The sequence below is a fragment of the Salvelinus fontinalis genome, chromosome 29 (assembly GCF_029448725.1).
Source record: "Salvelinus fontinalis isolate EN_2023a chromosome 29, ASM2944872v1, whole genome shotgun sequence".
NCBI classification, from domain to species: Eukaryota; Metazoa; Chordata; class Actinopteri; order Salmoniformes; family Salmonidae; genus Salvelinus; species Salvelinus fontinalis.
In genome coordinates, this window is record NC_074693.1 from 6,686,001 (window position 1) to 6,711,078 (window position 25,078).

A 25,078-nucleotide genomic window follows, 5' to 3' on the forward strand; every position below is an offset into this window, starting at 1 on the left:
GCGTTCAGCTCCACAGCTACTCTACTGCCCCGTTACACTATCAGCCTCTCTACAGGAGAGCGTTCAGCTCCACAGTTACTCTACTGCCCCCGTTACCCTATCAGCCTCTCTACAGGAGAGCGTTCAGCTCCACAGCTACTCTACTGCTCCTGTTACCCTATCAGCCTCTCTACAGGAGAGCGTTCAGCTCCACAGCTACTCTACTGCTCCTGTTACCCTATCAGCCTCTCTACAGGAGAGCGTTCAGCTCCACAGCTACTCTACTGCCCCGTTACACTATCAGCCTCTCTACAGGAGAGCGTTCAGCTCCACAGCTACTCTACTGCCCCGTTACACTATCAGCCTCTCTACAGGAGAGCGTTCAGCTCCACAGTTACTCTACTGCCCCCGTTACCCTATCAGCCTCTCTACAGGAGAGCGTTCAGCTCCACAGCTACTCTACTGCTCCTGTTACCCTATCAGCCTCTCTACAGGAGAGTGTTCAGCTCCACAGTTACTCTACTGCCCCCGTTACACTATCAGCCTCTCTACAGGACTTGAGAAAAGTACTGCAGACAATTGCACACACACACACGCACACATTTACATTTTACATTTAAGTCATTTAGCAGACGCTCTTATCCAGAGCGACTTACAAATTGGAAAGTTCATACATATTCATCCTGGTCCCCCCGTGGGAATTGAACCCTGGTCCCCCCGTGGGAACTGAACCCACAACCCTGGCGTTGCAAGCGCCATGCTCTACCAACTGAGCCACACGGGACGTACGCACGCACGCATGCAGGCACACACATACTCACTCACGGACACACACACTCACACACGCACGCACGCACACATACACTTTACAACAGAATTGGCTTAAATGTGATGCAGAACTGAAAAGCATGATGGTAATGAATTGGTTGATGGTTGGCTGCATTCATAACAGTAAAAATGCTTGACTATAAATCAACCAAATGAGACCATAATGATGTATTTTACTACGACTGAATAAACCATGCACCATCTTGTGGTCACCAAGGAAAATACCTTCGTCTTCGTCACCGTCGTTATCCGATAAATCCTCGGGCTGTTTTTTGCCTTGTGCCCCTATTAGCAGAGCAGGGAGAGACACAGAGAAGCACAAGACAATCAAAACAGCATGTTTGTCAAGACAGAGAGGAGGAGAGAGGAGCTACAATACACTACAATATTTACAGTCATGTTAGATAACAAGAAACAGTGATTGTTTACAGAACTAAGGTTTTTTCTGATCTCTGGTAACTCAAGAATCATGTTTTACTTTAGCTATGAAAATAAATACACATCACATATGATATAAGATTTTATAAAGACTCATTATGTAACAACACTGTTACTGAGGGTCTACTGGAACAGGGTCATACACCACTGGTTTCACTGGCACTATGGCACAGAGTCATACACCACTGGTTTCACTGGCACTATGGCACAGAGTCATACACCACTGGCTTCACTGGCACTATGGCACAGAGTCATACACCACTGGTATCACTGGCACTATGGCACAGAGTCATACACCACTGGTATCACTGGCACTATGGCACAGAGTCATACACCACTGGTATCACTGGCCCTATGGCACAGAGTCATACACCACTGGTATCACTGGCACTATGGCACAGAGTCATACACCACTGGTTTCACTGGCACTATGGCACAGAGTCATACACCACTGGTTTCACTGGCACTATGGCACAGAGTCATACACCACTGGTTTCACTGGCACTATGGCACAGAGTCATACACCACTGGCTTCACTGGCACTATGGCACAGAGTCATACACCACTGGTATCACTGGCACTATGGCACAGAGTCATACACCACTGGTATCACTGGCCCTATGGCACAGAGTCATACACCACTGGTATCACTGGCACTATGGCACAGAGTCATACACCACTGGTATCACTGGCACTATGGCACAGAGTCATACACCACTGGTATCACTGGCCCTATGGCACAGAGTCATACACCACTGGTATCACTGGCACTATGGCACAGAGTCATACACCACTGGTATCACTGGCACTATGGCACAGAGTCATACACCACTGGTATCACTGGCACTATTTAATCAGAACGTTGGTGTGTGTGTGTGTGTGTGCGTGCGTGCGTGCGTGCGTGCGTGTGTGTGTGTGTGTGTGCGTTTGCGTGTGTGTGTATGAGTGTCGTGTTTGAACCGTAATATGCCTTGTTCTATGCTGCACATCTGTCTGAGAGAACTTTATGTGTGTATGAGCCAGCATGCATCTGCATTCACTTTCTAGACCTTTCGGCCACACACACAGTGACACACGCTCGTCCTCCTTTACATGTAGACCCCACAGACTGAATCTCTGAATCCACAGTTCAGTCAATAGAACTCTCTGAATGTTAACTACATTCCCCTTCCTGCAGAGGAAAGGTTCACTGATAATAGATGGGTCTCAGAGTTAAATATGAGAAAGGTCAGAGTGTGGAGGGGACTTAGTGAAATGTGAAATGTTGCAGTCTCTGACAATTTAGAACGCTTACATTCACTCTACCAATCCTCAAGTGGCCATTTTGATAACCTATCAGGTTCCCATTCAGACAGCCTGTTACTGTCTCTCTCCCTTCCAGACAGCCTGGTACTGTCTCTCTCCCATTCAGACAGTCTGTTACTGTCTCTCTCCCTTCCAGACAGCCTGTTACTGTCTCTCTCCCATTCAGACAGTCTGTTACTGTCTCTCTCCCTTCCAGACAGCCTGTTACTGTCTCTCTCCCTTCCAGACAGCCTGTTACTGTCTCTCTCCCTTCCAGACAGCCTGTTACTGTCTCTCTCCCTTCCAGACAGTCTGTTACTCTCTCTCTCCCTTCCAGACAGCCTGTTATTGTCTCTCTCCCTTCCAGACAGCCTGTTACTGTCTCTGTCCCTTCCAGACAGCCTGTATTGTCTCTCTACCTTCCAGACAGCCTGTTACTGTCTCTCTACCTTCCAGACAGCATGTTAGTGTCTCTCTCCCTTCCAGACAGTCTGTTACTGTCTCTCTCCCTTCCAGACAGCCTGTTACTGTCTCTCTCCCTTCCAGACAGCCTGTTACTGTCTCTCTCCCTTCCAGACAGCCTGTTACTGTCTCTCTCCCTTCCAAACAGTCTGTTACCATCTCTCTCCCTTCCAGACAGCCTTTTACTGTCTCTCTCCCTTCCAAACAGTATGTTACTGTCTCTCTCCCTTCCAGACAGCCTGTTACTGTCTCTCTCCCTTCCAGACAGCCTGTTACTGTCTCTCTCCCTTCCAGACAGTCTGTTACTGTCTCTCTACCTTCTAGACAGTCTGTTACTTTATCTCTACCTTCTAGACAGCCTGTTACTGTCTCTCTCCCTTCCAGACAGTCTGTTACTGTCTCTCTCTCTTCTAGACAGTCTGTTACTGTCTCTCTCCCTTCCAGACAGCCTGCTACTGTCTCTCTCCCTTCCAGACAGCCTGTTATTGTCTCTCTACCTTCCAGACAGCCTGTTACTGTCTCTCTACCTTCCAGACAGCATGTTAGTGTCTCTCTCCCTTCCAGACAGTCTGTTACTGTCTCTCTCCCTTCCAGACAGCCTGTTACTGTCTCTCTCCCTTCCAGACAGCCTGTTACTGTCTCTCTCCCTTCCAGACAGCCTGTTACTGTCTCTCTCCCTTCCAAACAGTCTGTTACCATCTCTCTCCCTTCCAGACAGCCTTTTACTGTCTCTCTCCCTTCCAAACAGTATGTTACTGTCTCTCTCCCTTCCAGACAGCCTGTTACTGTCTCTCTCCCTTCCAGACAGCCTGTTACTGTCTCTCTCCCTTCCAGACAGTCTGTTACTGTCTCTCTACCTTCTAGACAGTCTGTTACTTTATCTCTACCTTCAAGACAGCCTGTTACTGTCTCTCTCCCTTCTAGACAGTCTGTTACTGTCTCTCTCCCTTCCAAACAGTCTGCTACTGTCTCTCTCCCTTCTAGACAGTCTGTTACTGTTTCTCTACCTTCTAGACAGCCTGTTACTGTCTCCCTCCCTTCTAGACAGCCTGTTACTGTCTCTCTCCCTTACAGACAGCCTGTTACTGTCTCTCTCCCTTCCAGACAGCCGGTATCTGTCTCCATCCCTTCCAGACAGCCTGTTACTGTCTCTCTCCCTTCCAGACAGCCGGTTACTGTCTCTCTCCCTTCCAGAAAGCCTGTTACTGTCTCTCTCCCTTCCAGACAGCCGGTATCTGTCTCTCTCCCTTCCAGACAGTCTGTTACTGTCTCTCTCCCTTCCAGACAGCCGGTATCTGTCTCTCTCCCTTCCAGACAGCCTGTTACTGTCTCTCTCCCTTCCAGACAGTCTGTTACTGTCTCTCTCCCTTCCAGACAGTATGTTACTGTCTCCCTCCCTTCCACACAGCCTGTTACTGTCTCTCTCCCTTCCAGACAGCCGGTATCTGTCTCTCTCCCTTCCAGACAGCCTGTTACTGTCTCTCTCCCTTCCAGACAGTCTGTTACTGTCTCTCTCCCTTCCAGACAGTATGTTACTGTCTCTCTCCCTTACAGACAGCTTGTTACTGTCTCTCTCCCTTCCAGACAGTCTGTTACTGTCTCTCTCCCTTACAGACAGTCTGTTACTGTTTCTCTCCCTTCTAGACAGTCTGTTACTGTCTCTCTCCATTACAGAGAGCCTGTTACTGTCTCTCTCCCTTCCAGACAGTCTGTTACTGTCTCTCTCCCTTCCAGACAGTCTGTTACTGTCTCTCTCCCTTCCAGACAGTCTGTTACTGTCTCTCTCCCTTCCAGACAGTCTGTTACTGTCTCTCTCCCTTCCAGACAGTCTGTTACTGTCTCTCTCCCTTACAGACAGCCTGTTACTGTCTCTCTCCCTTCCAGACAGTCTGTTACTGTCTCTCTCCCTTCCAGACAGTCTGTTACTGTCTCTCTCCCTTACAGACAGCCTGTTACTGTCTCTCTCCCTTCCAGACAGTCTGTTGCTGTCTCTCTCCCTTCCAGACAGTCTGTTACTGTCTCTCTCCCTTCCAGACAGTCTGTTACTGTCTCTCTCCCTTACAGACAGTCTGTTACTGTCTCTCTCCTTTCTAGACAGTCTGTTACTGTCTCTCTCCCTTACAGACAGCCTGTTACTGTCTCTGTCTTTACAGACAGCCTGTTACTGTCTCTCTCCCTTCCAGACAGTCTGTTACTGTCTCTCTCCCTTACAGACAGCCTGTTACTGTCTCTCTCCCTTCCAGACAGTCTGTTACTGTCTCTCTCCCTTACAGACAGTCTGTTACTGTCTCTCTCCCTTCCAGACAGCCTGTTACTGTCTCTCTTCCTTACAGACAGCCTGTTACTGTCTCTCTCCCTTCCAGACAGCCTGTTACTGTCTCTCTCTTTTCCAGACAGTCTGTTACTGTCTCTCTCCCTTCCAGACAGCCTGTTACTGTCTCTCTCCCTTCCAGACAGTCTGTTACTGTCTGTTATTGTCTCTCTCCCTTCCAGACAGTCTGTTACTGTCTCTCTCCCTTCCAGACAGCCTGTTACTGTCTCTCTCCCTTCCAGACAGTCTGTTACTGTCTCTTTCCCTTCCAGACAGCCTGTTACTGTCTCTCTCCCTTACAGACAGCCTGTTACTGTCTCTCTCCCTTCCAGACAGCCTGTTACTGTCTCTCTCCCTTCCAGACAGTCTGTTACTGTCTCTCTCCCTTACAGACAGTCTGTTACTGTCTCTCTCCCTTCCAGACAGCCTGTTACTGTCTCTCTCCCTTCCAGACAGTCTGTTACTGTCTCTCTCCCTTCCAGACAGCCTGTTACTGTCTCTCTCCCTTCCAGACAGTCTGTTACTGTCTGTTATTGTCTCTCTCCCTTCCAGACAGTCTGTTACTGTCTCTCTCCTTTCCAGACAGTCTGTTACTGTCTCTCTCCCTTACAGACAGCCTGTTACTGTCTCTGTCTTTACAGACAGCCTGTTACTGTCTCTCTCCCTTCCAGACAGTCTGTTACTGTCTCTCTCCCTTACAGACAGCCTGTTACTGTCTCTCTCCCTTCCAGACAGTCTGTTACTGTCTCTCTCCCTTACAGACAGTCTGTTACTGTCTCTCTCCCTTCCAGACAGCCTGTTACTGTCTCTCTTCCTTACAGACAGCCTGTTACTGTCTCTCTCCCTTCCAGACAGCCTGTTACTGTCTCTCTCTTTTCCAGACAGTCTGTTACTGTCTCTCTCCCTTCCAGACAGCCTGTTACTGTCTCTCTCCCTTCCAGACAGTCTGTTACTGTCTGTTATTGTCTCTCTCCCTTCCAGACAGTCTGTTACTGTCTCTCTCCCTTCCAGACAGCCTGTTACTGTCTCTCTCCCTTCCAGACAGTCTGTTACTGTCTCTTTCCCTTACAGACAGTCTGTTACTGTCTCTCTCCCTTCCAGACAGCCTGTTACTGTCTCTCTCCCTTCCAGACAGTCTGTTACTGTCTGTTATTGTCTCTCTCCCTTCCAGACAGTCTGTTACTGTCTCTCTCCCTTACAGACAGCCTGTTACTGTCTCTCTCCCTTCCAGACAGTCTGTTACTGTCTCTTTCCCTTACAGACAGTCTGTTACTGTCTCTCTCCCTTCCAGACAGCCTGTTACTGTCTCTCTCCCTTACAGACAGCCTGTTACTGTCTCTTTCCCTTCCAGACAGCCTGTTACTGTCTCTCTCCCTTCCAGACAGTCTGTTACTGTCTCTCTCCCTTCCAGACAGCCTGTTACTGTCTCTCTCCCTTCCAGACAGTCTGTTACTGTCTGTTATTGTCTCTCTCCCTTCCAGACAGTCTGTTACTGTCTCTCTCCTTTCCAGACAGTCTGTTACTGTCTCTCTCCCTTACAGACAGCCTGTTACTGTCTCTCTCCCTTCCAGACAGTCTGTTACTGTCTCTCTCCCTTACAGACAGCCTGTTACTGTCTCTCTCCCTTCCAGACAGTCTGTTACTGTCTATCTCCCTTCCAGACAGTCTGTTACTGTCTCTCTCCTTTCCAGACAGTCTGTTACTGTCTCTCTCCCTTACAGACAGCCTGTTACTGTCTCTCTCCCTTCCAGACAGTCTGTTACTGTCTCTCTCCCTTCCAGACAGTCTGTTACTGTCTCTCTCCTTTCCAGACAGTCTGTTACTGTCTCTCTCTGTTACTGTCTCTCTCCCGTGTGTGTGTGTGTGTGTGTGTGTGTGTGTGTGTGTGTGTGTGTGTGTGTGTGTGTGTGTGTGTGTGTGTGTGTGTGTGTGTGTGTGTGTGTGTGTGTGTGTGTGTGTGTGTGTGTGTGTGTGTGCATGTATGTATGTATGTATGTGTGTGTGTGTGTGTGTGTGTGTGTGTGTGTGCGCGTGTGTAGTCTAGAGGTTAAGAAGCACTTTGGGAAGGACACATTAGAGAGAATGATGGAGAATGCATCTTAAAGGTTAAGCAGCCTGTTATCCACAATGTAAAGGATAGCCAAAACCCACACTGCCTCTCCTCAACACAAAACAACACCAAATAAAAGACTTCCATCTTGTCTGTCTCTCTCTCTTTCCGTGTCTCTCTCTCTGTCTCTGTCTCTCTCTCTCTTTCCGTGTCTCTCTCTGTCTCTATCTCTTTCCGTGTCTCTCTCTGTCTCTCTCTCTCTCTCTCTTTCCGTGTCTCTCTCTCTATCTCTCTTAGCCCAAGGACAACAGGATGAACAGGAAGGTCTATGGGTGAATCCTGAATTGCACCTTATTCCCCTTATAGGACTCTGATCAAAAGTAGTGCACTACATAGGGAATAGTGTGCCATTTGGGATACATACACAGTAAAAGCTGCCTTGTTCACTCTCTGTAACGAGAGACAGCCTGAGGACAACAGAATGGACAGGAAGAGCAATCTCTGTCCCAAATGGAACCCTATTACCTTCATAGTGCACTACTTTTGACCAGGCCCATTGGGCTCTGATCAGAAGAAGTGCACTACTCAGGGAATGGGCTGCCATTTGGGACACAGTTATATATACCAACGCTGGGGTATAGAAGCTAAACAGAACTCCTCTGATAACGGCCAGTATAACATCACTGGAAGACATTAATGACAAAGCCAGCACATTAAAACCACATGAAGCTCCAATCCACATCTTGTTAACGATCAAAGAAGACAACCTGTAAAATGACTAATTACAACTGAGACTAGAGGACCCAGCAGGCCTTTACATCTCTGTCTGTCTGTCTGTCTGTCTGTCTGTCTGTCTGTCTGTCTGTCTGTCTGTCTGTCTGTCTGTCTGTCTGCCCGCCCGCCCGCCCGCCCGCCCGCCCGCCCGCCCGTCGGTCCGTCCGTCCGTCCGTCCGTCCGCCCGCCCGCCCGCCCGCCAGCCTGCCCGCCCGTCCGTCCGTCCGTCCGTCTGTCTGTCTGCTAACAACTTCTCTTCTCTTCCTCTCTTCTCTAGGTCTAGGTTTAAGCCAGCAGCATACCACCCTGCATACCACTACTGGCTTGCTTCTGAAGCTAAGCAGGGTTGGTCCTGGTCAGTCCCTGGATGGGAGACCAGATGCTGCTGGAAGTGGTGTTGGAGGGCCAGTAGGAGGCACTCTTTCCTCTGGTCTAAAAAATATCCCAATGCCCCAGGGCAGTGATTGGGGACACTGCCCTGTGTAGGGTGCCGTCTTTCGGATGGGACGTTAAACGGGTGTCCTGACTCTCTGAGGTCATTAAAGATCCCATGGCACTTATCGTAAGAGTAGGGGTGTTAACCCCGGTGTCCTGGCTAAATTCCCAATCTGGCCCTCAAACCATCATGGTCACCTAATAATCCCTAGTTTACAATTGGCTCATTCATCCCCCTCCTCTCCCCTGTAACTATTCCCCAGGTCGTTGCTGCAAATGAGAACGTGTTCTCAGTCAACTTACCTGGTAAAATAACGGTAAAATAAAAATAAATAAATAAAAAAGGTTGGACCAAACAAAGGATATAACACAGATATTGAGCCTTGGGTTGACTGTTGAGTGTGTGTGTGTGTGTGTGTGTGTGTGTGTGTGTGTGTGTGTGTGTGTGTGTGTGTGTGTGTGTGTGTGTGTGTGTGTGTGTGTGTGTGTGTGTGTGTGTGTGTGTGTGTGTGTGTGTGTGTGTGTGTGTGTGTGTGTGTGTGTGTGTGTGTGTGTGTGTGTGTGTGTGTGTGTGTGTGTGTGTGTGTGTGTGTGTGTGTCAGAGGAGAAGAGATGCGGCAGCAGGGGGCTGTGAATGGTTGTTTCCTGACTAAGCTGTGTCTTGCATCTCAAGTCAGAGTGAATGAGGTGGCTACTGGCTAAGGCTGAGGCTAGCTTCCCAAATTAGACCCTATCCCCTATATATAGTCAACTACTTTTAGTGCATTAAAAAGGAAACAGGGGGCAATTTGGGACAGTTCCTGAGGCTAGAGCGCTAACTAGGGTCACAAGCTGACCATGACAAATTGAATGCGTCCCAAATTACACCGTATTGGAATTTTGCTCTGGTCAAAAGTAGTTTACTTTGTAGGGAATATGGTGCCATTTGGGAGACGGCCAGTGGAACTGAAATAGCTAACCACTCCCCCATTCAGTCCCTGACACATTTATACTGAAGTTTCTCCCCAGTCTCATCAGAACAGGGGAGAAGGGACGTCCGTTTCCCTCTACAACCTCATCAGAACAGGGGAGAAGGGACATCCACTCCCCTCTACAACCTCATCAGAACAGGGGAGAAGGGACATCCGTTCCCCTCTACAACCTCATCAGAACAGGGGAGAAGGGACATCCGTTCCCCTCTACAACCTCATCAGAACAGGGGAGAAGGGACATCTGTTCCCCTCTACAGCCTCATCAGAACAGGGGAGAAGGGACATCCGCTCCCCTCTACAACCTCATCAGAACAGGGGAGAAGGGACATCCGTTTCCCTCTACAACCTCATCAGAACAGGGGAGAAGGGACATCTGTTCCCCTCTACAACCTCATCAGAACAGGGGAGAAGGGACATCCACTCCCCTCTACAACCTCATCAGAACAGGGGAGAAGGGACATACACTCCCCTCTACAACCTCATCAGAACAGGGGAGAAGGGATATCCACTCCCCTCTACAACCTCATCAGAACAGGGGAGGGGACATCCACTCCCCTCTACAACCTCAGCAGAACAGGGGAGGGGACATCCACTCCCCTCTACAACCTCATCAGAACAGGGGAGAAGGGACATCCGTTCCCCTCTACAACCTCATCAGAACACGGGAGAAGGGACATCTGTTCCCCTCTACAACCTCATCAGAACAGGGGAGAAGGGACATCCACTCCCCTCTACAACCTCATCAGAACAGGGGAGAAGGGACATACGTTCCCCTCTACAACCTCATCAGAACAGGGGAGAAGGGACATCCGTTCCCCTCTACAACCTCATCAGAACAGGGGAGAAGGGACATCTGTTCCCCTCTACAACCTCATCAGAACAGGGGAGAAGGGACATCCACTCCCCTCTACAACCTCATCAGAACAGGGGAGAAGGGACATCCGTTCCCCTCTACAACCTCATCAGAACAGGGGAGAAGGGACATCCGTTCCCCTCTACAACCTCATCAGAACAGGGGAGAAGGGACATCTGTTCCCCTCTACAGCCTCATCAGAACAGGGGAGAAGGGACATCCGCTCCCCTCTACAACCTCATCAGAACAGGGGAGAAGGGACATCCGTTTCCCTCTACAACCTCATCAGAACAGGGGAGAAGGGACATCTGTTCCCCTCTACAACCTCATCAGAACAGGGGAGAAGGGACATCCACTCCCCTCTACAACCTCATCAGAACAGGGGAGAAGGGACATACACTCCCCTCTACAACCTCATCAGAACAGGGGAGAAGGGATATCCACTCCCCTCTACAACCTCATCAGAACAGGGGAGGGGACATCCACTCCCCTCTACAACCTCAGCAGAACAGGGGAGGGGACATCCACTCCCCTCTACAACCTCATCAGAACAGGGGAGAAGGGACATCCGTTCCCCTCTACAACCTCATCAGAACACGGGAGAAGGGACATCTGTTCCCCTCTACAACCTCATCAGAACAGGGGAGAAGGGACATCCACTCCCCTCTACAACCTCATCAGAACAGGGGAGAAGGGACATACGTTCCCCTCTACAACCTCATCAGAACAGGGGAGAAGGGACATCCGTTCCCCTCTCCAACCTCATCAGAACAGGGGAGAAGGGACATCCACTCCCCTCTACAACCTCATCAGAACAGGGGAGAAGGGACATACGTTCCCCTCTACAACCTCATCAGAACAGGGGAGAAGGGACATCCGCTCCCCTCTACAACCTCATCAGAACAGGGGAGAAGGGACATCCGTTCCCCTCTCCAACCTCATCAGAACAGGGGAGAAGGGACATCCACTCCCCTCTACAACCTCATCAGAACAGGGGAGAAGGGACATACGTTCCCCTCTACAACCTCATCAGAACAGGGGAGAAGGGACATCCGCTCCCCTCTACAACCTCATCAGAACAGGGGAGAAGGGACATCCACTCCCCTCTACAACCTCATCAGAACAGGGGAGAAGGGACATACGTTCCCCTCTACAACCTCATCAGAACAGGGGAGAAGGGACATCCGCTCCCCTCTACAACCTCATCAGAACAGGGGAGAAGGGACATCCGCTCCCCTCTACAACCTCATCAGAACAGGGGAGAAGGGACATCCGCTCCCCTCTACAACCTCATCAGAACAGGGGAGAAGGGACATACGTTCCCCTCTACAACCTCATCAGAACAGGGGAGAAGGGACATCCGCTCCCCTCTACAACCTCATCAGAACAGGGGAGAAGGGACATCCGTTCCCCTCTACAACCTCACCAGAACAGGGGAGAAGGGACATACACTCCCCTCTACAACCTCATCAGAACAGGGGAGAAGGGACGTCCGTTCCCCTCAACAACCTCATCAGAACAGGGGAGGGGACATCCACTCCCCTCTACAACCTCATCAGAACAGGGGAGAAGGGACATCTGTTCCCCTCTACAACCTCATCAGAACAGGGGAGAAGGGACATCCGTTCCCCTCTCCAACCTCATCAGAACAGGGGAGAAGGGACATCCGTTCCCCTCTACAACCTCATCAGAACAGGGGAGGGGACATCCACTCCCCTCTACAACCTCATCAGAACAGGGGAGAAGGGACATCCGTTCCCCTCTACAACCTCATCAGAACAGGGGAGAAGGGACATCCACTCCCCTCTACAACCTCATCAGAACAGGGGAGAAGGGACATACGTTCCCCTCTACAACCTCATCAGAACAGGGGAGAAGGGACATCCGTTCCCCTCTCCAACCTCATCAGAATAGGGGAGAAGGGCCATCCACTCCCCTCTACAACCTCATCAGAACAGGGGAGAAGGGACATCCGTTCCCCTCTCCAACCTCATCAGAACAGGGGAGAAGGGACATCTGTTCCCCTCTACAACCTCATCAGAACAGGGGAGAAGGGACATCCGTTCCCCTCTCCAACCTCATCAGAACAGGGGAGTAGGGACATCCGTTCCCCTCTATATCCTAACCAGACACAAGCAGAAGCTGGGTTTTTCTTATTCTTCTGCAAAAAAAAACAGGTTTTTTGCCATGACTGCTGGCACACAGCTTTCCTCCCCTGGGGTAGGGTGGTAGCCCTTCTCTCCTTCTCTCTCCATCCCTGTCGCGCCTTCTCTTTCAGTCTCTATATCTCTCTTCCTTTTTATCTTCTCCCCCTCTCCTTTCCTATATCTCTCTCCCTCGCTCTCTAATTCTCTATCTCCCCTTTCTCTCTCCAGGCAGGCAGGGTTGAGTGTGAGTGGGCCAGCCAAAGGGATTTTCATGCTGCGATAGTGTCGGCCATGGCCCAGACACAGTCTAATGGGGATTGGGCCTCTTTTGCAGTTTTCATAGCTCTCTGACAAACTCAGGTCAGTGGCTGGAAAATAAACAGCATTTTTTTCCTATGGCATTTTTACAGGCAGTGGCCTTCTCTCTCTCTCTCTCTCTCTCTCTCTCTCTCTCTCTCTCTCTCTCTCTCTCTCTCTCTCTCTCTATCTCTCCCTCTCTCTCTCTTTCTCTCTCTCCCTCACTCCCTTATCTATCTCTCCCTCACTCTCTCAATTAAATTCAAGGGGCTTTTTTGGCCTGGGAAACATATGTTAACATTGCCAAAGCAAGTGAAGTATATAATATACGAAAGTGAAATAAACAATACAAATGAACAGTAAACATTACGCTCACAGAAGTTCCAAAATAATAAAGACATGTCAAATGTCATATTACGTATATATACTGTCACGTTCCTGACCTGTTTTCTGTTGTTTTGTATGTGTTTAGTTGGTCAGGGCGTGAGTTGGGGTGGGCATTCTATGTGTTGTGTTTCTATGTTGGGGTTAATGTGTTGCCTGATATGGTTCTCAATTAGAGGCAGGTGTTTGACGTTTCCTCTGATTGAGAACCATATTAAGGTAGGCTGTTCTCACGGTTTGTTTGTGGGTGATTGTCTTCCGTGTTTGTGTCTGTGCACCACACGGGACTGTTTCGTTTGTTCGTTCGTTTGTTGTAGTCTGTACCTGTTCGTGCGTTCTTCGTGTTATGTAAGTTCTCCTGTTTTAGGTCAGTCTATGTCGTTCATTTGTTTTGTAGTTTATTCAAGTGTTCTCCGTGTTTCGTCTGTTTGTAAATAAATTCATTATGTATTCACAACCCGCTGCGCCTTGGTCCGCTCAATCACCACAAGACGACCGTTACATATACAGTGTTGTAATGATGTGCAAATAGTTAAAGTACAAAAGGGAAAATAAATAAACTTAAATATGGGTTGAATTTACATTGGTGTTTGTTCTTCACTGGTTGCCCTTTTCTTGTGGCAACATGTCACACATTTTGCTGCTGTGATGGCACAACGTGGTATTTCACCCAGTAGATATGGGAGTTTATCAAAATTGGATTTGCTTTCAAATTTTTGTGGATCTGTGTAATCTGAGAGAAATATGTGCCTCTAATATAGTCATACACTTGGCAGGAGGTTAGGAAGTGCAGCTCAGTTTTCACCTCATTTTGTGGGCAGCGTGCACATAGTCTGTCTTCTCTTGAGAGCCAGGTCTGCCTACGGTGGCCTTTCTCAATAGCAAGGCAATGCTCACTGAGTCTGTACATAGTCAAAGCTTTCCTTAAGTTTGGGTCAGTCATAGTGGTCAGGTGTTCTGTTAAGGGCCAAATAGCATCATAGTTTGCTCTGTTTTTTTGTTAATTCTTTCCAATGTGTCAAGTAATTATCTTTTTGTTTTCTCATTATTTTGTTGGGTCTAGTTGTGTTGCTGTCCGGGGGCTCTGTGGGGTCTGTTTGTGTTTGTGAACAGAGCCCCAGGACCAGCTTGATTAGGGGACTCATCTCCAGGTTCTCTCTGTAGGTGATGGCTTTGTTATGGAAGGTTTGGGAATCACTTCCTTTTAGGTGGTTGTAGAATTTAAAGTCTCTTTTCTGGATGCAGTGTCTCAATTTGGTGTTTGTCCCATTTTGTGAATTATTGGTTGGTGTGCGGACCCCAGATCTCACAAACCATAAAGGGCAATGGGTTCCATAACTGATTCAAGTATTTTCAGCCAGATCCTAATTGGTATGTCGAATTTTATGTTCCATTTGATGGCATAGAATGCCCTTCTAGCCTTGTCTCTCAGATCATTCACAGCTTTGTGGAAGTTATCTGTGGCGCTGATGTTTAGGCCGAGGTATGTATAGTTTTTTGTGTGCTCTTGGGCAACAGTGTTTAGATGGAATTTGTATTTGTGACGACTGGCGACTGGACCTTTTTTGGAACACCATTATTTTGGTCTTACTAAGATGTACTATCAGGGCCCAGGTCTGTCAGAATCTGTGCAAAAGATCTCAGGTTGCTGCTGTAGACCCTCCTTGGTTGGTGACAGAAGCACCAGATCATCAGCAAACAGACATTTGACTTCAGATTCTAGTAGGGTGAGGTCGGGTACTGCAGACTTTTCTAGTGCCCTTGTCAATTAGTTGATATATATGTTGAAGAGGGTGGGGCTTAATAAGCTGCTTCCCTGTCTCACCCCTCGGCCCTGTGGGAAGAAATGTGTGTGTTTTTTGCCTTTTTGAACTGCACACTTGTTGTTTGTGTACATGGATTTTATAATGTCGTATGTTTTTCCACCAACACCACTTTCCATCAATTTGTATAGCAGACCCTCATGCCAAATTGAGTCGAAGGCATTTTTGAAATCAACAAAGCATAAGAAGACTTTGCATTTGTTTTGGTTTGTTTGTTTGTCAATTAGGGTGTGCAGGGTGAATACGTGATCTGTCATACGATAATTTGGTAAAAAGCCAACTTAATATTTGCTCAGTACATTGTTTTCATTGAGGAAATATATAAGTCTGCTGTTGATGATAATGCAGAGGATTTTCCCAAGGTTGTCATTGACGCATTTCACACGGTAGTTATTGGGGTCAAATTTGTCTCCACTTTTGTGTATTGGGGTGATCAGTCCATAGTTCCAAATATTGGGGAAGATGCCAGAGCTATGGACGATCTTGAAGAGTTTTAGTATAGCCAATTGGAATTGGTTGTCTGTATATTTTATCATTTAATTGAGGGTACCATCAACACCACAGGCCTTTTTGGGTTGGAGGGTTTTTATTTTGCCCTGTAGTTTATTCAAGGTAATTGGAGAATCCAGTGGGTTCCTGTAGTCTTTAAAGATTTGTATTTGATAATGTATATGTTTTTGCTGTTTGTTCTTTGTTATAGAGCCAAAAAGATTGGAGAAGTGGTTTATCCATACATCTCCATTTTGGATAGATAATTCTTCGTGTTGTTGTTTGTTTAGTGTTTTCCAATTTTCCCAGAAGTGGTTAGAGTCTATGGATTCTTCAATTACATTGAGCAGATTTCTGATGTGCTGTTCCTTCTTTTTCCACAGTGCATTTCAGTATTGTTTTAGTGATGCACCATAGTGAAGGCTCAGGTTTTCTGGGTCTCTGTGTCATTGGTTGGAAAGGTTTCTCAATTTCTTTCTTAGGTTTTTGCATTCTTCATCAAACCATTTGTCATTGTTGTTCATTTTCTTCGGTTTTCTGTTTGACATTTTTAGATTAGATAGGGAAGCTGAGGTGTCAAATATACTGTTAACATTTTCTACTGCCAAATTTACACCTTCACTATTACAGTGAAAAGTTTTGTCCAGGATGTTGTCTAGAAGGGATTGAATTTCTTGTTGCCCTATTGTTTTTTTGGTACGTTTCACACTACATTCCTTTTATAGCATTTTTTAATATTACTCCTTTGGCTTTGATGCCTGATGATTGAGTATTGCTCTGTTCAAGTAGAGTGTGATTTTGCTGTGTTCTGATAGGGGTGTCAGACTGTGAACGCTCTGAGAGACTCTGGGTTGAGGTCAGTGATAAAGTAGTCTACAGCACTACTGCCAAGAGATGAGCTATAGGTGTACCTGCCGTAGGAGTCCCCTCGAAGCATACCATTGACTATGTACATACCCAGCGTGCGACAGAGCTGCAGGAGTTGTGACCCGTTTTTGTTGGTTATGTTGTCATAGTTGTGTCTAGGGGTCATATGGGGGAGGGGATGCTGTCACCTCCAGGCAGGCGTTTGTCCTCCTGTGTGCTGAGGGTGTCAGGTTCTTGTCCGGTTCTAGCATTTAGGTCGCCACAGACTAGTACATGTCCCTGGGTTCTCCCTCCAGGATGGAGAACCTGTCTTCATTAAAGTATGGGGATTCTAGTGGGGGGATAGAAACTTCCTCTCACTGTGGGGGAAAAGAAACTTCCACTCACTGTCAACTGTGTTTATTTTCAGCAAACCTACCATGTGTAAATGTTTGTATGAACATAACAAGATTCAACAACTGAGACATAAACTGATCAAGTTCCACAGACATGTGACTAACAGAAATGGAATTATGTGTCCATGAACAAAGGGGGGGGAGGGGGGGGGGTCAAAATCAAAAGTAACAGTCAGTATATGTTGTGGCCACCAGCTGCATTAAGTACTGCAGTGCATCTCCTCTTCATGGACTCCACCAGATTTGCCAGTTCTTGCTGTCAGATGTTACCCCACTCTTCCACCAAGGCACTTGCAAGTTCCCGGACATTTCTGGGAGGAATGGCCCTAGCCCTCACCCTCCGATCCAACAGGTCCCAGACGTGCTCAATGGGATTGAGATCCGGGCTCTTAACTGGCTATGGCAGAACACTGACATTCCTGTCTTGCAGGAAATCACGCACAGAACGAGCAGTATGGCTGGTGGCATTGTCATGCGGGAGGGTCATGTCAGGATGAGCCTGCAGGAAGGGTAACACATGAGGGAGGAGGATGTCTTCCCTGTAAGGCACAGCGTTGAGATTGCCTGCAATGACAACGAGCTCAGTCCGATGATGCTGTGACACACCGCCCCAGACCCTCCGCCTTCTAATCGATCCTGCTCCAGAGTACAGGCCTCGGTGTAACGCTCATTCCTTTGACAATAATTGCGAATCCGACCATCACCCCTGGTGAGACATAACCGCGATTCATCAGTGAAGAGCACTTTTTGCCAGTCCTGTCTGGTCCAGCGACGGTGGGTTTATTGCCTTAGGCAACGTTGTTTCCGGGGATGTCTGGTGAGGACCTGCCTTACAACAGGCCTATAAGCCCTCATTCCAGCCTCTCAGCCTATTGCGGACAGTCTGAGCACTGATGGAGGGATTTTGTGCTCCTGGTGTAACTTGGGCAGTTGTTGTTGCCATCCTGTACCTGTCCTGCAGGTGTGATGTTCGGATGTACCGATCCTGTGCAGGTGTTGTTACACGTGGTCTGCCACTGCGAGGACGATCAGCTGTCCGTCCTGTCTCCCTGTAGCGCTGTCTTAGGCGTCTCACAGTACGGACATCGCAATGTATTGCCCTTGCCACATCTGCAGTCCTCATGCCTCCTTGCAGCATGCCAAAGGCACTTTCACGCAGCTGGACAGGGACTCTGAGTATCTTTCTTTTGGTGTTTTTCAGAGTCAAGTAGAAAGGACTCTTTAGTGTTCTAAGTTATCATAACTGTCACCTTAATTGCCTACAGTCTGTAAGCTGTTAGTGTCTTAACGACCGTTCCACAGGTGCATGTTCATTAACTGTTTATGGTTCATTGAACAAGCATGGGAAACAATGTTTAAACCCTTTACAATGAAGATCTGTGAAGTTATTTCGATTTTTACAAATTATCTTTGAAAGACAGGTTCCTGAAAAAGGGACCATTTTTTTGTTGGTGAGTTTAGGTAGCGCACAGGAGGATTTCTCTCTCTCTCTCTACCTCTTTCTCCCTCACTCCCTCTCTCTAGCTCTCTCTCTCTCTACCTATCTCTATCTCCCATACTCCCTATCTCTATATCTCTCTATTTCTCCCTCCCTGCAGCTGGTATAATCTGTGACAGGTTTCAGACCTGCATGTGAGTGTACCGAAAAATCAAGGACAGGACTTGAAAATGCTTTTTCTTTCCACTTCTCTCAACCTGTCTGATGAAAGAGGTTAAACTAGGACAGAGAGGTTAATGTGTCCTGTATGCCTCTCAGAAATCTCTGACACCATCTGTGAACTCCATGGCAGATCTATTTAAAAGCTCACCTGCGCTGCCCACCCACATTGAACTGCACGTTTATAATAAAGGCATAAACAGCTAGTGCCATAGTATTGCACCATATAAGGCCACGGAGTGTAACTGGAGACACATAATGAATACAGCACCAGAGGATGTAAAAAACAAACAAGTTTTATACTTCTTCATTATACCATTAAACTCACACAGTGATGACTTCATGAAGAAGCGCCCTGGGTTTTAATAGGTCTCTGTTAAAGTCCAGTAATTACTGAAATGAGCTACCAGTATAGAGTAAGTCTTTCACACATTAACCCTCATCAGGGTCTGTCTGAACTCATAAAGCAACGTCAACCTGTCTGTCTGTCTGTCTGTCTGTCTGTCTGTCTGTCTGTCTGCCTGCCTGCCTGCCTGCCTGTCTGTCTGTCTGTCTGCCTGCCTGCCTGCCTGTCTGTCTGTCTGTCTGTCTGTCTGTCTGTCTGTCTGTCTGTCTGTGTCTGTCTGTCTGTCTGTCTGTCTGTCTGTCTGTCTGTAGCCAATCTAGCAGGGAAATCGAAGTGATATTTGACGCTATGGATCGATGTCTCTGCCCCTCATTAAACCTCAGTTCAGTTACTCTGACAGAGAGAGAGAAAATGATCGGGCTATACGTAAGTGGAGATCTTGGTGGTCTCTCTCTCTCTCTGTAAGGCTATATGTAATTAATAATTTGAAAAATACTAATGCACACACACACACACATACACACACACACACACACACACACACACACACACACACACACACACACACACACACACACACACACACACACACACACACACACACACACACACACACACACACACACACACACACACACACACACACACACACGCATACTCTGTAGCCCAAATGCTGATGTTGCATGTTCAGTCTCCTCCATATGACCTTTGCCCATACCTGCCTGGCCTGGACATTACAGTGCACCAGCCAGCGGTGGAATAACTAACTAAGGTCATCAACACTCGATGACGCCCTGGTCACTGCGAGAGTCACAACAGACTTCTATACTGAAACATGACAAACATTTTCTTTTCAGACACTAGAGAAACGTTGATCTTAGGACAGGTTATTGTACGGTTCTCCACTTCCTGAGGTCTTTCTCTCTCTCTCTCTCTTTCACTCTGCCTGTCTCTCTCTCTCTGTCTGAAGCCTTCTCCCTCCCCATCTCTCTCTCTCTCTTTCACTCTGTCTGTCTCTCTCTCTCTGTCTGAAGCCTTCTCCCTCCCCATCTCTCTCTCTCTCCTTCTCCGTATTATTGGTTAAGACACAGACAGACCTGGCCTTTCTTCAGAGTGGGTGGTGAGGTTTCTCTGTCTATAATAGGCAGGTGCACTACTCTGAATAATACAAGTGTGTAGGCAGGACTTTTAGCAGCTATTCTTAAAACAGCTCCAATGGTGCTTGAAGATTCTGCACAAGAATAAAACTATATCATGTTTTGTGTGCAGTGATGGAAAGTGTATGCCAGTGTTGATGTGGTTTCATCATACTATAGCCTTCTCTATGTTGGTATAGTTTGGCTCATATACGTACATTAAGTAGCTATTATGTATTTCCAATGTAATCATACATGTGCTTTTCTCCATAAATCATTTTCTTTTATATATTGTCCAGGGATGCTGAACTGGTCCTGAACTCATTCAATTGAGCGCTGAAAAATAAGACAAAGGCGCTTCGTGACGCGCTCCAATCACGACTGCTTATTGTTGCTTGGCAACGATCATACAACCATTGTATCGGGAGCTAATGCCACACTTCTTCCTCAGAATGAATCATAGTGTACCTCTTGAGGATACATGTTCATAAAGAGATTGAAGCTTCACAATATAGCTGTGATAATGAAAGGGTTTGTAGATACCAACAGATCCCTGGTGGGTGTATGACTCTGTTCCACTATAAAGGTCCTACTGTTAGAAGAGCATTTCAATGGTCATAACTTCATACACAACTGACACATATAATACTGGTTATTATATACTATAATACTGGTTATTGTACAATTACTAAGAAAGTAACAGGAGTGACAGAAACTGAAACACAATCAACATGTTCTGTCCTATTGTATAAATGTAATGCATGGACTATCATGTCATTCTAGAATGTACTGCATGGACTATCATGCCATTCTAGAATGTACTGCTTGGACTATAATTTAATTCTAGAATGTACTGCATGTACTATCATGTCATTCTAAAATGTCCTGCATGTACTATCATGTCATTCTAGAATGTACTGCTTGGACTATCATTTCATTCTAGAATGTACTGCATGTACTATCATGTCATTCAAGAATGTACTGCATGGACTATCATGTCATTCTAGAATGTACCGCGTGGACTATCACATGTTCTAGAATGTACTGCATGTACTATCACGTCATTCTAGAATGTACTGTGTGGACTATCATGTCATTCTAGAATGTACTGTGTGGACTATCATGCCGTTCTAGAACGTACTGTGTGAACTCTTGTGTCATTCTAGAATGTACTGCATGGACCATCATGTCATTCTAGAATGTACTGCATGGACTATCATGCCATTCTAGAACGTACTGTGTGGACTATCATGTCATTCTAGAATGTACTGCATGTACTATCATGTCATTCTAGAATGTACTGCATGGACTATCATGCCATTCTAGAACGTACTGTGTGGACTCTCGTGTCATTCTAGAATGTACTGCATGTACTATCATGTCATTCTAAAATGTACTGCATGTACTATCATGTCATTCTAGATTGTACTGCATGTACTATCACATGTTCTAAAATGTACTGCGTGTACTATCACGTCATTCTAGAATGTACTGTGTGGACTATCATGTCATTCTAGAATGTACTGTGTGGACTATCATGCCGTTCTAGAACATACTGTGTGGACTCTTGTGTCATTCTAGAATGTACCGCATGGACTATCATGTCATTCTAGAATGTACTGCATGGACTATCATGCCATTCTATAATGTACTGCTTGGACTATCATTTCGTTCTAGAATGTACTGCATGGACTATCATGTCATTCTAGAATGTACTGCATGGACTATCATGCCATTCTAGAATGTGCTGCATGTACTATCATGTCTTTCTAGAATGTACTGCGTGGACTATCATGTCATTGTAGAATGTACTGCATGTGCTATCATGTCATTCTAGAATGTACTGCATGTACTATCATTTCATTCTAGAATGTACTGCATGTACTATTATTTCATTCTAGAACGTACTGTGTGGATTCTCGTGTCATTCTAGAATGCACTGCATGGACTATCATGTCATTCTACAATATACTGCATGGACTATCATGTTATTCTAGAATGTACTGTATGTACTATCATGTCATTCTAGAATGTACTGCATGGACTATCATGTCATTCTAGAATGTACTTTATGGACTATCATGCCATTCTAGAATGTACTGCTTGGACTATCATGTCGTTCTAGAATGTACTGCATGGACTATCTTGTCATTCTAGAATGTACTGCGTGGACTATCTTGTCATTCTAGAATGTACTGCATGGACTATCATGCCATTCTAGAATATACTGCATGGACTATCATGTCATTCTAGAATGTACTGTGTGGACTCTCGTGTCATTCTAGAATGTACTGCATGGACTATCATGTCATTCTAGAATGTACTGCATGGACTATCATGTCGTTCTAGAATGTACTGCATGGACTATCATGTCATTCTAGAATGTACTGCATGGACTATCATGTCATTATAGAATGTACTGCATGGACTATCATGTCATTCTAGAATATACTGTGTGGACTATCATGTCATTCTAGAATGTACTGCGTGGACTATCATGTCATTCTAGAATATACTGTGTGGACTATCATGTCATTTTAGAATGTACTGCATGTACCATCATTTCATTCTAGAATGTACTGCATGGACTATCATGTCATTCTAGAATGTACTGCATGGACTATCATGTCATTATAGAATGTACTGTGTGGACTTTCATGTCATTCTAGAATGTACTGCATGGACAATCATGTCATTCTAGAATGTACTGCATGGACTATCATGTCATTCTAGAATATACTGTGTGGACTATCATGTCATTTTAGAATGTAATGCATGTACCATCATTTAATTCTAGAATGTACTGCATGGACTATCATGTCATTATAGAATGTATTGCATGGACTATCATGTCATTCTAGAATGTACTGCTTGGACTATCATGTCATTCTAGAATATACTGCATGGACTATCATGTCATTCTAGAATGCACTGCATGGACTATCATGTCATTCTAGAATGTACTGCATGGACTATCATGTCATTCTAGAATGTACTGCATGGACTATCATGTCATTCTAGAATGTACTGCATGGACTATCATGTCATTCTAGAATGTACTGTATGGACTATCATGCCATTCTAGAATGTACTGCTTGGACTATCATGTCGTTCTAGAATGTACTGCTTGGACTATCATGTCGTTCTAGAATGTACTGCGTGGACTATCTTGTCATTCTAGAATGTACTGCATGGACTATCATGTCATTCTAGAATGTACTGCTTGGACTATCATGTCATTCTAGAATGTACTGCTTGGACTATCATGTCATTCTAGAATATACTGCATGGACTATCATGTCGTTCTAGAATGTACTGCATGGACTATCTTGTCATTCTAGAATGTACTGCGTGGACTATCTTGTCATTCTAGAATGTACTGCATGGACTATCATGTCATTCTAGAATATACTGCATGGACTATCATGTCATTCTAGAACGTACTGTGTGGACTATCATGTCATTCTAGAACGTACTGTGTGGACTATCATGTCATTCTAGAATGTACGGTGTGGACTATCATGCCGTTCTAGAATGTACTGCGTGGACTATCTTGTCATTCTAGAATTTACTGCATGGACTATCATGTCATTCTAGAATGTACTGCTTGGACTATCATGTCATTCTAGAATATACTGCATGGACTATCATGTCGTTCTAGAATGTACTGCATGGACTATCTTGTCATTCTAGAATGTACTGCGTGGACTATCTTGTCATTCTAGAATGTACTGCATGGACTATCATGTCATTCTAGAATATACTGCATGGACTATCATGTCATTCTAGAACGTACTGTGTGGACTATCATGTCATTCTAGAACGTACTGTGTGGACTATCATGTCATTCTAGAATGTACGGTGTGGACTATCATGCCGTTCTAGAATATACTGTGTGGACTATCATGTCATTCTAGAACGTACTGTGTGGACTATCATGTCATTCTAGAACGTACTGTGTGGACTATCATGTCATTCTAGAACGTACTGTGTGGACTATCATGTCATTCTAGAACGTACTGTGTGGACTATCATGTCATTCTAGAATGTACGGTGTGGACTATCATGCCGTTCTAGAATATACTGTGTGGACTATCATGTCATTCTAGAACGTACTGTGTGGACTATCATGTCATTCTAGAACGTACTGTGTGGACTATCATATCATTCTAGAACGTACTGTGTGGACTATCTTGTCATTCTAGAATATACTGTGTGGACTATCATGTCTTTTTAGAATGTACTGCATGTACCATCATTTCATTCTAGAATGTACTGCATGGACTATCATGTCATTCTAGAATGTACTGCATGGACTATCATGTCATTCTAGAATGCACTGTATGGACTATCATGTCATTCTACTACACTCTTTCTAGAGCAGAATCATGACTAAAGCAAATTATTTAATCAACATATTTGCTTAAGTTTAACAAAGTTTGCATCTTGAGAAGCTTTCAACATAGTATAGCACAAAATAATAACACATGCTTTATATCCATGCATTAGATTAAAAAAACGTAACAAACATGTTGAAGTAGTACAATTTAAACTGTCATAGCAACCTTTTCCATTTCAATGAGCTAGAAGATTACAGCTCTAGTGTTTAAGAGGATGCTGAGACGCTATGCAATATACCAAACACATCCCAAATCGAACCCTATTCCCTAAATAGAGCCCTATGGACCCTGGTAAAAAGTAGTGCATTATATAGGGAATAGGTTGCCATTTAAGAAGCATCCACAGTCACCCCTTCAGCGCAATCATATGTCACAAAATCAACATATTAAACATATGATAAACTATTTCCTCATTACAAAACATGAGGAAGTTAATTGAAAATGTTTCCAAGTGGAGTTTGAATATTAAAGTAATATTTCTAAGTGTATTCTACTACTGGGACTAATTCAGAAACGCCTGTTGGGGCTCCGTCTGTCTCAAACTAAATTGGTTTACTAAAGTGAGCGGGAGTGTGTGTGTGTGTGTGTGTGTGTGTGTGTGTGTGTGTGTGTGTGTGTGTGTGTGTGTGTGTGTGTGTGTGTGTGTGTGTGTGTGTGTGTGTGTGTGTGTGTGTGTGTGTGTGTGTGTGTCTGTGTGTGTGTGTGTGTGTGTGTGTGTGTGTGTGTGTGTGTGTGTGTGTGTGTCTGCAAGA

At 45.8% G+C, this 25,078-nt stretch overlaps 1 protein-coding gene across 4 annotated transcripts in view; it reads right to left on the reverse strand.

Annotated features, from left to right (window-relative positions):
- Positions 1 to 25,078, reverse strand: part of nlgn3a (neuroligin 3a) — a 465,555-nt gene that overhangs the window by 324,352 nt on the left and 116,125 nt on the right. For 3 of the 4 annotated variants that reach the window (XM_055888135.1, XM_055888134.1, XM_055888136.1), the window contains one exon: positions 1,033 to 1,092. The exons of the other annotated variant lie outside the window; for it this stretch is intronic. In XM_055888135.1, coding sequence (XP_055744110.1) covers positions 1,033 to 1,092 — 60 coding nt within the window. The remainder of the gene's footprint in view (positions 1 to 1,032; positions 1,093 to 25,078) is intronic. 4 annotated transcript variants of the gene reach the window in all.